The sequence below is a fragment of the Rousettus aegyptiacus genome, unplaced genomic scaffold (genome assembly GCF_014176215.1).
Source record: "Rousettus aegyptiacus isolate mRouAeg1 unplaced genomic scaffold, mRouAeg1.p scaffold_m13_p_5, whole genome shotgun sequence".
NCBI classification, from domain to species: domain Eukaryota; kingdom Metazoa; phylum Chordata; class Mammalia; order Chiroptera; family Pteropodidae; genus Rousettus; species Rousettus aegyptiacus.
This window is the reverse complement of record NW_023416308.1, coordinates 44203450-44217434: the sequence shown is the minus strand read 5'-3', so window position 1 is coordinate 44217434 and position 13985 is coordinate 44203450. Positions and strand designations below refer to the sequence as shown.

Here is a 13985-nt window from a genome sequence, read left to right as displayed (position 1 = left end):
AGAAAATGGCTAGCCTAACCAAAGGATTAGAAATTGTGATCTAAGCTGCATATAACTAAGGAGTCAACTGTCTCCATGAATCAGCTATAAAGACTAATATATGTGCATACATTATATACTATTTACTTATAGTCTATTAACCATAAGTTGAATGCTTTCTGTGTCTAAAAAGGAAACCTGAAGTAGCCTTTTGATTATGAGTTCTCAAGTTTCTGAGAAAATCTCTAAATTCCAAGGATTTACAAGTTATCTCCTAAGGGAACCAGAGAAATGAACCTTGAAAAGATCTCAACTGTCACTGATCATAGGTGAGGGAAATCTAAACCAGGAATGGCATTTCTGTTCAATTCACCTATATGCCAGAGGTCTGTATGAACTGCTTTAAAATGTTTCCTTTATCAAAGGTACAAAGAGCTATGCTCCCTTTACGTACCCTTGCCAGCAAAAGGTGAATCCAGACAGCCAGTCTGACTACCTCAAGGCTACATTTAAACAAACATGATTTTCTACTTTTTTACTAGAGTTCCCATTCTTGAATAAAGGTCTCCAGAGGGCTAAGCAGCTAATGAACAGTCCTCCTCTTTCGTAAGAGCAAGCCTCAGTTCTGCACAGATGGTGTAAATGTTATATGCCTCCCAATCAGGAATTAGTATTTTCCTTGAAAAGCTAGGGAGGCAGTAACTCTCTCCCAGTTCCAACTGGGCTCCACCACCAATGCACTTTGACAAGGCTCAAGTTAAGCTCTCTATTTTAATTCAAGAAAGATTTTCTTTTTCCTGTAGTAATTACTGAGTTGGACTCTTAGAAGCCACAATTTTGTCTCAAAATGTATGATGAAAGAAGAATAATCCAAGCTGTGTTGTGCTGACAATTATGCTCCAAATGAAATTCACTAAATTCTTAACCCAGCTGGAATTCTGAGACATTAATTACCCTTGCTCTCCCTTTAATCTTCCCTTTCTTCCCAACCCACAAAAATAAATAAATTAATATAAAATTTTTAAAAATTTAAAGCAAAAGCAGAATTTACAACTCAAAACAGTAAACACTATAATAGGGAAAATATTCTAAATGGCATACCATAGGAGTTAATCACTGTACTTTTACCCTCCGAAAATATGGAGGCAGTGGGTTCTCCCTACTCAGGTACAGGTAGGCTTCAACAGAAAAAGAGAAACTTGATCATACTTAAAACATCAGAAGAAGCATATAACCTTTATATGATTAACTCAAATTCATACTTTTAGTAAAGAATTTATTTATCAAATACTAACACTCACTAACTCATATCAATTCATGAGAGACTTCAGACTACTTCAAGTTCTATTAGGTGTAAAAGTTATTTAATACATGATGGGAAACTATTTGCCAATAAAAGCTCAGTCCTACTTAACTGGCTTTGTCACTGGTATACCAGATAAAAAGATCCAACTCACCTCTTGTCCATACTTCACTGAATGATCGGAAGGAAGCAGTTCAATGTCACCCTCCACCATGGCCCCTTCCAAACATTCGTCTAAGTTGCGATAACCATTTACCTGAAGGGGATACTGGCCGAAAGTCTCATTGTTACAAAAGGGTTTTCCTAGAAAGAAACAGATTGCTTTTTAAAACATATCACTACCACTATCTAAAGCCCTTTTTCTCTGGCACCAGAGAGACAATGTGTTCTGAATTCAGTAACATCCTGAGATCTGGTTCGAAGTGCACGTAAGCCTATATGGCAACCTTTAATGAACCAGTGGATCCAGGCACTGATCATTTACAACTGTCACACTAATGGTTGCTGAGTTCATGGAGGTTGCCACTTGCATGTGTTCAAAATTCTCCATAGTTTAAAAAATAAAAAACCTTGTGTCCAACACAGAGTTTAGATGAGTCTCTATAGTAGACAAGTGTTTTTGACAGTCTAACTTAATAAAACCTTTTGAGATGAGATATTTCATTGGAAAAAAACAACACAGAGAAAGTTACGTAACATGACTGTATGTTTGCCATTAATACTAGGTCTGGGCAGTACAAATCTGAAATAAAGATTGGGCCCATCTGATAGATGAGAAGACTGAGGGTCCAGGAGCTCACATGGTTTGTCCATGATTACACAGGTGCTAAGAGGCAGAACCAGCATTCAGATCTGCATTTGTCTGACTCTCAAGTCTTTCCATTATATTGCCTCCTCACATGGACACAGTAATACATAATTCACAGGACTAGCATTAACATTTATAGCAGAGAATTTACCTTCACGAACCCCTTCAGTGAGAAAAGTACCATAGAATAGCTGCACCATTGGATTTTCAGTTTTGTTCCTGGGATTACTGCTTTTAAAAAAAGAAGACAAATCTGTATCATTTGGATAAGTACTACACTAAACCCAATTATCATTCAAAGGCAAAAATGGTATATTTTCATCAAATTCCAAAGAGGCAGGGACAGTCTAAAAGTAAAGTTCAAATATTCATTGAACAAGTATATGCCCAGCACAATGCTAAATTTTGAAGACTCAAAGACAAGGTATGATCCACGGCCATAAGGAGCTCTAAGTTTAACAGGGAAGTCACATATGCAGACATAAATATGTATTTGTATACATCTATATCCAATGATAGATGTAAAAGGGTATAGAAGTAGTAAAGAGGTAACAAGGAACCCTCTGTGCAGTTCTGCAAATAAACAGAAAAAAGTTTTCCCAGTGGCACAACGGTAATGTAATAAAATTATAGTTGACCTTTGAACAATGTAGGGGGTTGCGGTGTCGACCTCTGCACAGTCAGAAATCCACTATATCTTTCAACTCGCCTAAACTTAACTTCTAACAGCATACTGTTGATGGGAAGCCTTACCGATAACATAAACAGTCATTAACACACATTTTGTATGTTTTATGTATTATATAACGTATTTTATAATAAAATAAGCTGGAGAAAAGAAAACATAAGAAAATAGGTACATATATTACATATTCATGACATAGCTAACTTTTTCTTATGATTTTTTGATATATCTAGGTTATAAGGCTTGTCTGTGAGTTTTCCCAAACTGCTGCAAATCTCTAAAAAATTTTGCAATATATTTATTGAAAAGAATCCACACGTATATGGACCCATGCAGTTCAAACCAATGTTGTTAAGGGTCAACTATAGTTTATTTCTTCAAGCCCATGTTAAATCGTTAACCATATAAGTTGCTATTTGCAAAGGTATTTCATGATATATATTTATTCTACCTAGAGTTAAAATAATTTAGAAAACAAATTTCTCAGCACCTGTATTAAGTGAGGGATACTTGCATTCTTTACCCTGAATTTCACTTGTCAATAACTGATAAAACTAAAAGCTATTCTCTAACGTTCTACAGACTTTACAAGTTGTTTTGGATTAAATTTACTGTATTATACCACCATATTATACCACCATATTCATATCTAGAATTGATTTAACTTTTTACAGCACAGAATTGATTTAACATTTTACAGGACAGGCTATGATTTCAACAAAATAGGTATGGCCCTTTTAGTAAAAAATTGTAAGTTAACATGATTATCTATATCCTGAGAAGGAAAAATCAAAGCAATAGCAATATGCAATGACAAATAACCGAGTCGTTACCCTGTAAGGTTTGGCGAAAAAACCTACTTGAGGTGAGTAACTTTCTCCCATATCATAATTTTCACTGGACCACTGTGAATAGGAAGGACATACAAAAAAAATTGCGACACTCACTTAACATTAACAGCTAGTTGGAACGCGTCCTCCAACCAATCGAGAAGCTTGTGTGTGAATTCACTCACATCTTGCTATAAGAGAGGTACAAATTGCAGAAGAGTTAGATTCAACACTAAACTTAGGGAAATGAACATTTGTACTTACCTAACCAATGACTAAGATTCTATTACTATGAAAAGATTTCTTTTTTAGGGTCAAATAACACAATACAAGGAACGCTGGAACCCGGCTACTACAGATAAAATAGAATACACATGAGGCAACCTCTAAATTGTGGCTAGGAGGAAACTGGAACTCTACCAATTGCAGTTACATCTGCTTGTAACTAACAAAATCTTCCAGTTAGGCCTTTAAAAAAAAAGTCCAAAAGGAGACTGCAGTACTCTAGAATTTATGAATGGAGAAAGGAAATTTTTATGAAATGTTTTGAGGATTTTGTAAAACTGTAGAATCTTTACTTTAGATTGAGAAAAAAGTTAATTTTATGTCACTAATAGTGACAGCTTTGTTTTTTAATAGGAAGTAGGGAAAAGACAGTACTAACATGTAGAAGAGAAAGATTTCTCAGAAAAGCTGCTGAACTCAGGTTTAGAGATAGTTTTTGAAAATAAAATTTCTATCTGGACCATCCCAAGACAAAGGTACAGACAAAGGACTTTCCTTTTCTTGGTGATCCTTTGCTAGGATTCGCTGTGATATTTTCCAATGTCTTCCTATTTCAACAGCTCTATATAATTCTGTTCTAATACTATTTCTTCTTGCCAGCCTCCCTCACATTACACAAAACACACACAGCCACCCTTCCTTCTTCCCTCCCTCTCTCTCTACCACCTCTCCTTAGGCATTATAACAGGCAAAAGCAGGCACCCATAGTCCTACTTAGGTCATGTTCGGTTTATTACACAGTTAAAATAAAGCAACATCACAGTAATGTTAAAAGGCATGATTTCAAACTCCACAGAGTTTGAGGAAAAACATATGAAGAACAGGTTTCTTGTACCTGCTGTTCCTCAGATGATCGGAATGCACCCTTTAAGAGATCCAGGGCTGCTGAAGGGTCTACATATTTGCGATTTGATCCCATCATCAGAGCAAACAAATACTGAAGCTCTTGCATGAACATGATATTTCTCTTTTCCTGTAGAAAAGATAGTAATGTGTACTCTTAAAACCTCTTACCTGAAAAATTAGAACATTTAAAGAGAAAGGTTGTCAATGATCACTCCCTAATTTATATTTACTTAGCTCTAGACCAGGGTCAGGTCTCAAACTATGTTACAGGTGCTCTGATAAGGTCTGTAGAGGGGGGATTATCCGAAACTGAAAGAATATCTATGTAGAAGCCAGAGAGGTAACATTGACAGAAAAGCAAAAATGTTGGTTTTCTGAAGCTGCTGTCTTTCCTTCTGTTAAGAAAATCTATCACCAAGGTGAAATCCCAGGCAGGGTTACATCACTGGCAGAAGGCTACATCCTTTGGCAAGAACAGACTAAATAAAGCCTTTTCTCTTAAGAAGGTCCAGACCTCCAGCATCAGGTCATCTGTTCTACATCGCTCAGCTTGAGTGGCTAACAGAGTAGTGAAGGAAGCCACAAACAGAACAGAGATTTCTGAAGCTCCCACCCACAAGCAGACATGCTGAGGCCACCTGGGTGACACATCACTTTCTTTGAACTGTTTTTCTTATTGTATTCCTACGTAACTTCACATTTTTGAAAACCTTTATTTTTTATCAGATATAAAAAAGAAAAAGCCATCTGGAAATGAAAATGTTATTAGCACAAGCCAAAGAACATTACAGTTGTCAGCTTTAGCCAACAATGTAAAAGCTTTTGGGATGAAAGTAACTAACAGTGAAAACTCCTCAAGAGCAACTTACTGTGTGGCTTGGGCAATTTTCAAGTACACTCTGTGGCAGACTATAGCTGAGAACAAGTCTTCGAAATTCAGGCAATTGAAAGAGAGACTGAAATAAAGAAAGAAATGGATTCAAGGCCTGTTTTTTCAAATTAACTGCAGCAAAAAAAAAAAAAAAAATTCTTCTTTTACCTTACAAGTATGTATTAACTGTCAACGTAGTAATTCTACTATGTCTAAGAAAATATTAATGGCTATGCATAAAAATTTAGCTAAAATAATGTTAATTCTTTTAGGAAAAACCTAGAAAAAAATGTAATGGCTAACAAGAGGAACAGATTAGATAAACTACAGTACATTTATACAACAGACTATTAGGTAATCATTAAAATAATTTTGTGGAAAAAAAAGTCTTCATAAACTGGACTGTGAAAATGATCAAGAGCTACATGTAGCAGTGAAAATGATCAAGAGCTACATGTATCAACATGGATAAACCTCAGAAAAATACAGTATTATATCGTTTATATTAAATATACTTACATATAAAATGATATCACATACCTTTTAGGGATACATACACATGTAGTTATATCTGAGGGGAAAAGAGGACGTGACTGGGGATGGTAACTACAGGGACTTAATAGTACGGAGATTTGTAACATTTATTTCTGAAGCCAGTGGTGAGTATAGCAGTGTTTACTATTCTCCACTCTATCACAGTACCATTTTAAAAAAAATTTAACAGCAGATCTGTGGCTGACAGAATTTGGAAGAAGGATTCTTTTCATTGTTTTGCAAATCATACATTTTTCTACTATAAATATCCTCTGAAAGTTAATGTTTTTTAAAATCCCTTCTATGACTAAAAATCTTCATCTCAGCATAATTCTCAAATGAAAGTCCCTCTAGCCTGTATACTAGAACTCTTGAAGCAGCATCCTGGGTAGACAATAGACCTCCAACTTCCCTCACTCAATCACAAGCCCTACTGGGATTCAACCGCTGAAGTGTGTACAATTGCACAGAGAATTTGAAGTCAGGTCATGCTGTTATACCAAAGTTCTATCTACAGACAGGACTAGATTGTTGAGCTCTATATCAACCCATTTTCTTCTCTTTCCACCCCATCTGTCTACATTCTTCCTGGTTTTATTCCTACGCTGCTCACCACTCCGCAAAATTTTCCAGGACTTTCGTTCTACAATGAGAAATATGGCTTTATATTCTCGGTTGTGTCGCTACACTTCAAAATTGGGCTTGTCCCAAAGATGCCATTATTCGTAAAAACCACAAAAGTGCACTCCTATTTCCAAGTCCAGTATCAGTAGATTATCCTCCAACATCTGCTTCATCTCCTTTTGTCTATTATCTATATCATTCAATTGCATCCTCCTCTTCCAGTCATCAAAATTTAGAACTTTAGAACTATTTTCAAATCCTTTCACTTTCTTAACTATCCACATCCAATAAGGAAAAAAGTTCGTTGGACTCAGCCTCTGGGGTGCCATTTATAACCACTTCCTCCCTATCAGTCCCTATCATCTGCTCTAATCAAACGCCCATCATTGCTCACCTGGAACACTGCACACGGTCTCCCTGCCTCCAGAACTTGCCTTGTCCTGTATCAATTCACTTACATGCAGGATCTTTTATCTTTCTAAAACAACCAAAATTAAGCCCCTGACTCACTGAAGACTATCTGTTAATAGTTCTTACTATCCTACCAGGTGACTTCAGCCAACATCCAATCCATGTAACATCAGTTCCACCTTCAGAGCAAGTCAAGAATCCAACCTCTTCATTTCAACAACTACCAGACTGGTCCAGGCCACCATTACCTCTCATGTGGATGACCACAGTAGCCTCCATAAAAGGTCTCTCCACTTGTATTCCTGCCTGCTCCACCTACTCTCACAGCAGCCAGAGTGAGCCTTTTAAAACCCAGATCTAAGTGAGTTCAATACTCCTCTGCTCAGAACCCTAGGTGACTCCCCATCTCATTCAGAAGAAAAGACAAGTTACTTCTCCAGCCTCACTTCCAATGACTCTCCCCTCTGCTCCTAGCATTCCAGCCACACAGTCCCATTAAAGGTGTTGCCCCATGGTTTCCCTCACCTGCACTGGTCTTCCCCCTCACTCCCTTGCCTTCTGCGTATCTGGCATTTGTTCCAATCTCATCTCGTGGGCTTAACATCATAGTTTACATTGTAACCTGCTCCCATCTCTCCTACAGGATTCCAATCTCCCTTACCCTGCTCTTTTTTCTATCCCTGATCATTGTCTAACATATTATATAAATTTATTTAGTTACTTTTTCAGTGTATTGTTCCATATCTGTCTTGCCACACAAGAATTTTTAATTCCATAAGGGCAAGACTCTGTCTTGGTTTTGTTCACTCCTACACTGTATCTCGAGGGCCTGGAACAGTACTAGACATACAGCAGATATGTTTATTGAGGGAACACGTACTCATCCATTCAACCCTTTGACTTCCTGAGCATCTTCTCTCTAGTGACATATTCTTCTATTTCATGTCTATACTCACGTCCACATCCAAAGTCAGTGTATGTCAATACCTAAAAAGATGCCAATTATCAGATCACAAATTCAGAAAGTCTCACTCTTGAACCATAATAGGTCTTCTCGATTATTTGTTTACCCACAGGATGTATGGTCTTTTACTTCATCAAGAACTCAAGCAAATTGACCTCTTTCTTTTCTCTCAGACCATTAGTTCCTTCCTGTCTTGATTTTTTCCTTCTCTTTAGCTTTCATTCTCTGGTCTTTAACCACCCTTCATTACATTCTCAAACTGCCTTTTTGCCCTTATCCAGCAAAATCTCCACACTAAATACATTTAATTTTCCATGTAAAAATTTCAGAGGGCTGCTAAAAGGAAGTCCCAAGAAAAGCAGGACATACTGATATCACCATACATTCAAAGTCAACAACGTCAAGTAGACCTTCAAATTTTTAGAAATCCTACTATTGTATTCTGGTGCCAACTGGTTTCCAAATGCCTGCAAAAACTCTTAAACTTTTGCTCCATTTAAAGTCTGACTCTATCACTTCTCTCCTCTCAGAAAATGGCTGCTTATTTTACAGAGGAAAAAATAATCTACAGCCATCATTTATTCTTTTTCCTTTCCCCTCTTACTCTCTTGCCCTTTTCCCATTCTTCCCAATATGTTCTATATCCTATTCCCTCATGCTTTCTCAGAAACCTCAATTATCCCCTCTATCTATTAGTTCTGCTCAGTATCTCTCATAGCATGAAGGTCAAAGGGGATGAGAATCCAGGGAAGTTTCTCAATTTCTCAAGGAAAGAACTGAGGTCCTTAATTCTACATACTCTCTTAAATTTTATTCTCAACACAGATGCCAAGGATGCCAATGATCCTTATGTAATTACATGAACTGTTCTTTATGTAATTATATGGCTCATTCCCTTGCCTAATGTAGGCCTCTGCTTAAATGCCCACTTTATCAGAAAGGCCATGCCTAACCATTCTATATAAATAGCACCTTCCCTCTCTAGGCCCCTCTTACCCTCACTTATTTGTCTCGATGACACTTATTGCCACCTGATACATATTTTGTTTACTGTATTTTCCACTTTTTTCAAAGTAAACTCCATGAGAGTAAAGCCTGTTTTATTCACTGCTGTTTCCCCAGTGCTAAAATAGCACCAGGCACACAGTTAAGCAAGCCATGGATTTTATGTGTGGAAAGGGAGGGCAACTTTGTTGGCTGAGCAGCTGTATAGACGTCAAGTATGACGACGGAGAATACTGGGGTGGAATCAGGTGCTACATTGTGGCCACGTTAGGTTTAAGATGCCTGGAGATACTTCTAGAGAGGCAACTCTCTTTAGATTTCATCTACTCCCTTGGCTTTATCTCCATCTATGCTACTGAGTCCCAGAATTCTATCAGCAGCCTCGATATTTTTATTCAACTACAGATTTACAGAGTTAACTGCCTACAGGGTAACTCTATGTGGCTCCTCAAATTCAGCATGTATAAAACAATTAAATCCCACTCTTAACACACACCCAAATTATCTCCTCCAGTATCAAATGGCATTATACTATCAACCTGGTTACTCACACTAGAAACCTTGGGAGTCTTTCTCAGTTCTCTCCTGCAAATATCCTGAATCTAGTAGCTCACCAAATCCTGTAGATTTGATTTCCTAAGTTCCTCTAAAATGCTCGTACTTCTCTCCTTCCATGGCTTATGCTACTACTATATTCCAGGCCACCATCATTACCCACCTGGATATTTACAATAGCTCCCGACAACTGATTTCTCCTTTTTAACTCTTGTTCTGCTATAATAACAGTATTCACTAAGTGCTGATCCAAAACACCTACTCAACATGTTTACAACCACAGAAGATTCTGATTTTAGTCTTGCCTGATTTAGAAACCAAAGCATCTAAATCTGGAACACAAGAAAGCAACCAAAACACAACAACGCCATGGGGAAAACGTCCTAGTTTTATATATGTTTCCATTTTTTTAAAGCTATGCTTCTCACATTTCAGTTTAATAAATTACAAAATTATTCCCAGCAGACACAGTTGTCTCTTAAAAACATCATACCTGAATAACAGCACTAAACCAACATGTATTGCCAACATTTTTCAGCCCAACTGGCCAACCATCAACTCGCCTCCAGTCATTGGGATTGGGATTTTCTCCCCAGACTTCACAGCGTTTTCTCTTTGAGCGTTTAGTTTCTGCAGAGGTTGCCTCGTGTATCCTGTGTTGTGCCAACAAACCACACATCAAGAAAAGAAAAAGTTAAGGAACAATATACTGTATGGAGGATGTTGGTAACTTTTCACAGGTAATTCAAAATGTCAGTTAAACTATTTACTGGGTAATCAGTGGCTATATAATAATTATAGGCGGCTTATAACTTAAGTGAAAAGTAAGATTTAAACATAGAGATGTCAATCCTTCTATAACAGAGATTATTACCAATAAGGTCCATGACTTTGGTACTTAATTGAATCTGAAGACTATTTATGGCTTTCACATTAGTTTTAGATTTCAACAGCAGCGCCCTATCCCAGACTGAGTCATTGAAAGAGGCAAGAGAGACACTCTACTATAAATAAGAGACTCTGAACTGTCTAGCACACAAACTATGGTCCTGTGTTTCCCTGAAAGAAACAACTCAACCATATGAGAGAATAAACATGTCTGGGAACTGACAGGCCACCACTGGAACTAGATATTTGTGTGGACAATTCTATATAATCACCAAACTAGCACCAATTCAAAAAATATATTCCCTGTTCACTTTTGAGACACAGTAGTTGAGTCATAATTTCATTTTCAAATAGCCAGCAAATTCTCAAAGTTTATAAAAGCTCAAAGTTTAAAAAGCATACATATCTACTGGATACTTGACTAGGATGGGTTTTTCCCCTTCAATTAGCAAGTATGAACTACAAAGCCTGCAGGCTTCTACTCAAAGACCACAGGGTACAAAAAGACAGTTATCATATTTGGCTTTTTCAAAAGTGAACCAGAATAAGTAAGCCAATATAAATTTAAATTTTCTCCTAAAAGAAATTTCATTGAGGAGCCTGGCAGAACTGTTTCTCAGTGGCATTCACAGAGCTGTTGCCTTTGACCTACACACTAGTGGGGGAAATAAAGATTATGAATTAAATCGATAACCTGTTAAGATCTCTTCCATCAGCTTGAACTTTGGGGGACTCCAGGAGACTCAAAGCAATGGCAGCCTGAAGATCATCTTTGTTATCATGAGTAAGGTCTATTACTTCTGTAAGATAAATTGAAATTTAATTAGTCTACAGGCAGGAAGCACTGTCTTTCTGTCTGTATTGCTAGAAAAAAAGTAAAAGCATTCACAAAACTAAATATACTCCCTGCCTCTCACTACAATGGCTCATCTGTTTACCAACAATTTTGTTACTCTGTGCTTGAGTTAAACGAATAACTTATAGTTATTGTAAGATTAAGTAAGATTAGCTATCAGTGCAGTAATAAACAGGGGCTAAAAGGCCATGAATCAAATATTCCCTTTGGCAGTCTTATTCCAGAGTCAAAATTTATCCCATACCTGTATGTTATGGGATAAATAGTCTCTTTATTTATCATTATAAAACACTGGCTAAATATTGAACATTCAAAGACTGGATATTTTCAATATCACACAAACTATTCTAGAGAACAGAAGACATACTACTCAACTCATTTTATGTGGTTGGCATAACACCTTGGTGTATCTCAAACTAATCAAAAACAATAAGAGAAAGGGCAAAGGACAAACTCGCATATGATGATAGATGTAAAAAACCTAAACAAAACATTAGCAAATTTAATCCTGTTAATACGTACATAAAAAGATTATATAGTAAGACAAAATTGAGTTCACTATAGGAATGAACACTTAATGTTAGAAAATAGACCCATAAAATTCACTATCTTAAGAGTTAAGGAAAAAATGATAATTTCAATGGATACAGAAAAGTATTTGAAAACATTCAACCTCTATTCAGGATAAAAACTCCAAGCCAATTAGAAAGAGAAAAGAATATTCTTTGGCTGAGGAAGACTATCCATGAAAAGCCCATGGCAAACTTTATACTTAATGGTGAAATGTTAAACACAGTTCCTTTAAAACCAAGACTGAGGCAAAGATGTCTACTATCAGGATTTTTATGCACTATGGCTCTGAAAGTTCTAGTCAGTGCAATAAAAATAATTTTTTAAAAAATGTGAAGACTGGAAATAAGAAACAAAGCTATCGTTATTCACAGATAACGATCACCTAAAAGAGAAACCCAAAATAATCTATAGAAAAATGAAGTTAGATAAAAGATAAATGTATAAAAGTTAAGTGAATTTCTATATACGAACAATGAAGAACATTTAATTTAGAAAGAAAAAACTCTGTAAACACAAAGCTGTAGTAATCAAGACTGTCCTACTGGCATAAGAGCAAACATATAGATCAATGGAACATCATTGAAACTTTAGAAATAAAACTCTCATCTTTATGGTCAAGTGGTTTTCATCATAAGTACCAAGACAAATCAACAAGGAAACAATATCTTTTCAACAACTAGTGCTGAGATAACTGGATATCTGCATGCAAAAAAAATGACCTTTAATCCACAGGCCTCATACCATTTATAAAAATGAACTTACAGTGGATCAAATCCCCATAATAAGAGCAAAAGCTACAAAACTCTTGGAATGAAACACAGATATAAATCTTTGTGACCCTGGATTAAGCAATGACATCTTAGAGATGACATCCAAAGCACAATCAACCAAAAAAAAAAGAAGATAAATTTTATATCAAAATAAAAAACCTTGGACTTCAAAGGACACCATCAAGAAAGTGAAAAACAACCCACACAATGGGAGAAAATTTTTGCAAATCACGTTACCTCATAAGGGATTTATACCGAATATCTACAGATCTTCGACTATATAATGAAAGAAAAATAACTCAACTTTTAAAATGGGCAAATAATTTGCATAGACATTTCTCCAAAGATATAAACACATAAAAAGATGCTCAACATCATTAGCCATGCACAATACCATAAACCAAAATAGCACACAGTAGCCTTGTTTATAACAGCAAAAAAAATATGAAGCAACTCCAAAGTCAATAAATACTAAACTGTGGTATATTCAGATCATGAAATACTACACACTAGTGAAAATAAATGAATTACAGTTATAAACTTCAACATGAGTTTCCAAAAAAAAAAAAATGCTGATAGAAAAAAGTCACTATGTACACCAAAGACATATACAAGAACATTCACACCAGCATTATTCAGAATAGCTCAAAATTATGAACAGCCCAAATATTCATTAATGCCATCTGACCCAGCTGATGGTTCCCTTCTCCTGGAAGCCTCCTTGGCTTCCAGAGTACCACTCTCCTGGTTCTCTTGGTCTTCCTCCAAACTCCATCAGCACTCTTCACCACCCCAACACTGGGAGTACCCACTGCTTAGTCACTGGATCTTTTCTCTTTTCCATACTCACTGCCTCAGAGAGTTCGTCCAGTTGCATAACTACCTACCATTTATAAATTTATGATTCCAAGTGTTACCTATCTCCAGCCCAGATCTCTTCCCCGAACTGCACACTTGGATCTCCACTGCCTTTTTGATATTCCACTTGAATGTCTAGCAAGCGTCTCAAACTTAATAATGCTAAAACCGATCTCTTCATCTTCCACCCCAAATATGCTCCACCTGCAATTATTCCCATGTCAGTTAAGTGCAACTCCACACTTTCAACTGCTTAGTAGAAAAAAATCTGGAGTCACTTTTAAGTCCTCTTTCTTTGATAACCCTTATTTCCTCTGTAAGGAAATCCTATATAGTAAGC

The 13985-nt window shown here is 36.5% G+C and overlaps 1 protein-coding gene across 10 annotated transcripts in view; it reads right to left on the bottom strand.

The window, feature by feature from the left end:
• USP28 (ubiquitin specific peptidase 28) overlaps window positions 1-13985 on the bottom strand; it is a 54950-nt gene that overhangs the window by 22090 nt on the left and 18875 nt on the right. For 8 of the 10 annotated variants that reach the window (XM_016148976.2, XM_016148984.2, XM_016148985.2 and 5 more), the window contains 7 exons: window positions 11283-11388; window positions 10194-10353; window positions 5606-5692; window positions 4726-4863; window positions 3723-3796; window positions 2242-2321; window positions 1437-1585 (listed from right to left, as the gene is read on the bottom strand). In XM_016148976.2, coding sequence (XP_016004462.2) covers window positions 1437-1585; window positions 2242-2321; window positions 3723-3796; window positions 4726-4863; window positions 5606-5692; window positions 10194-10353; window positions 11283-11388 — 794 coding nt within the window. The remainder of the gene's footprint in view (window positions 1-1436; window positions 1586-2241; window positions 2322-3722; window positions 3797-4725; window positions 4864-5605; window positions 5693-10193; window positions 10354-11282; window positions 11389-13985) is intronic. The other 2 variants (XM_016148977.2, XM_016148986.2) reach the window with 1 other exon arrangement.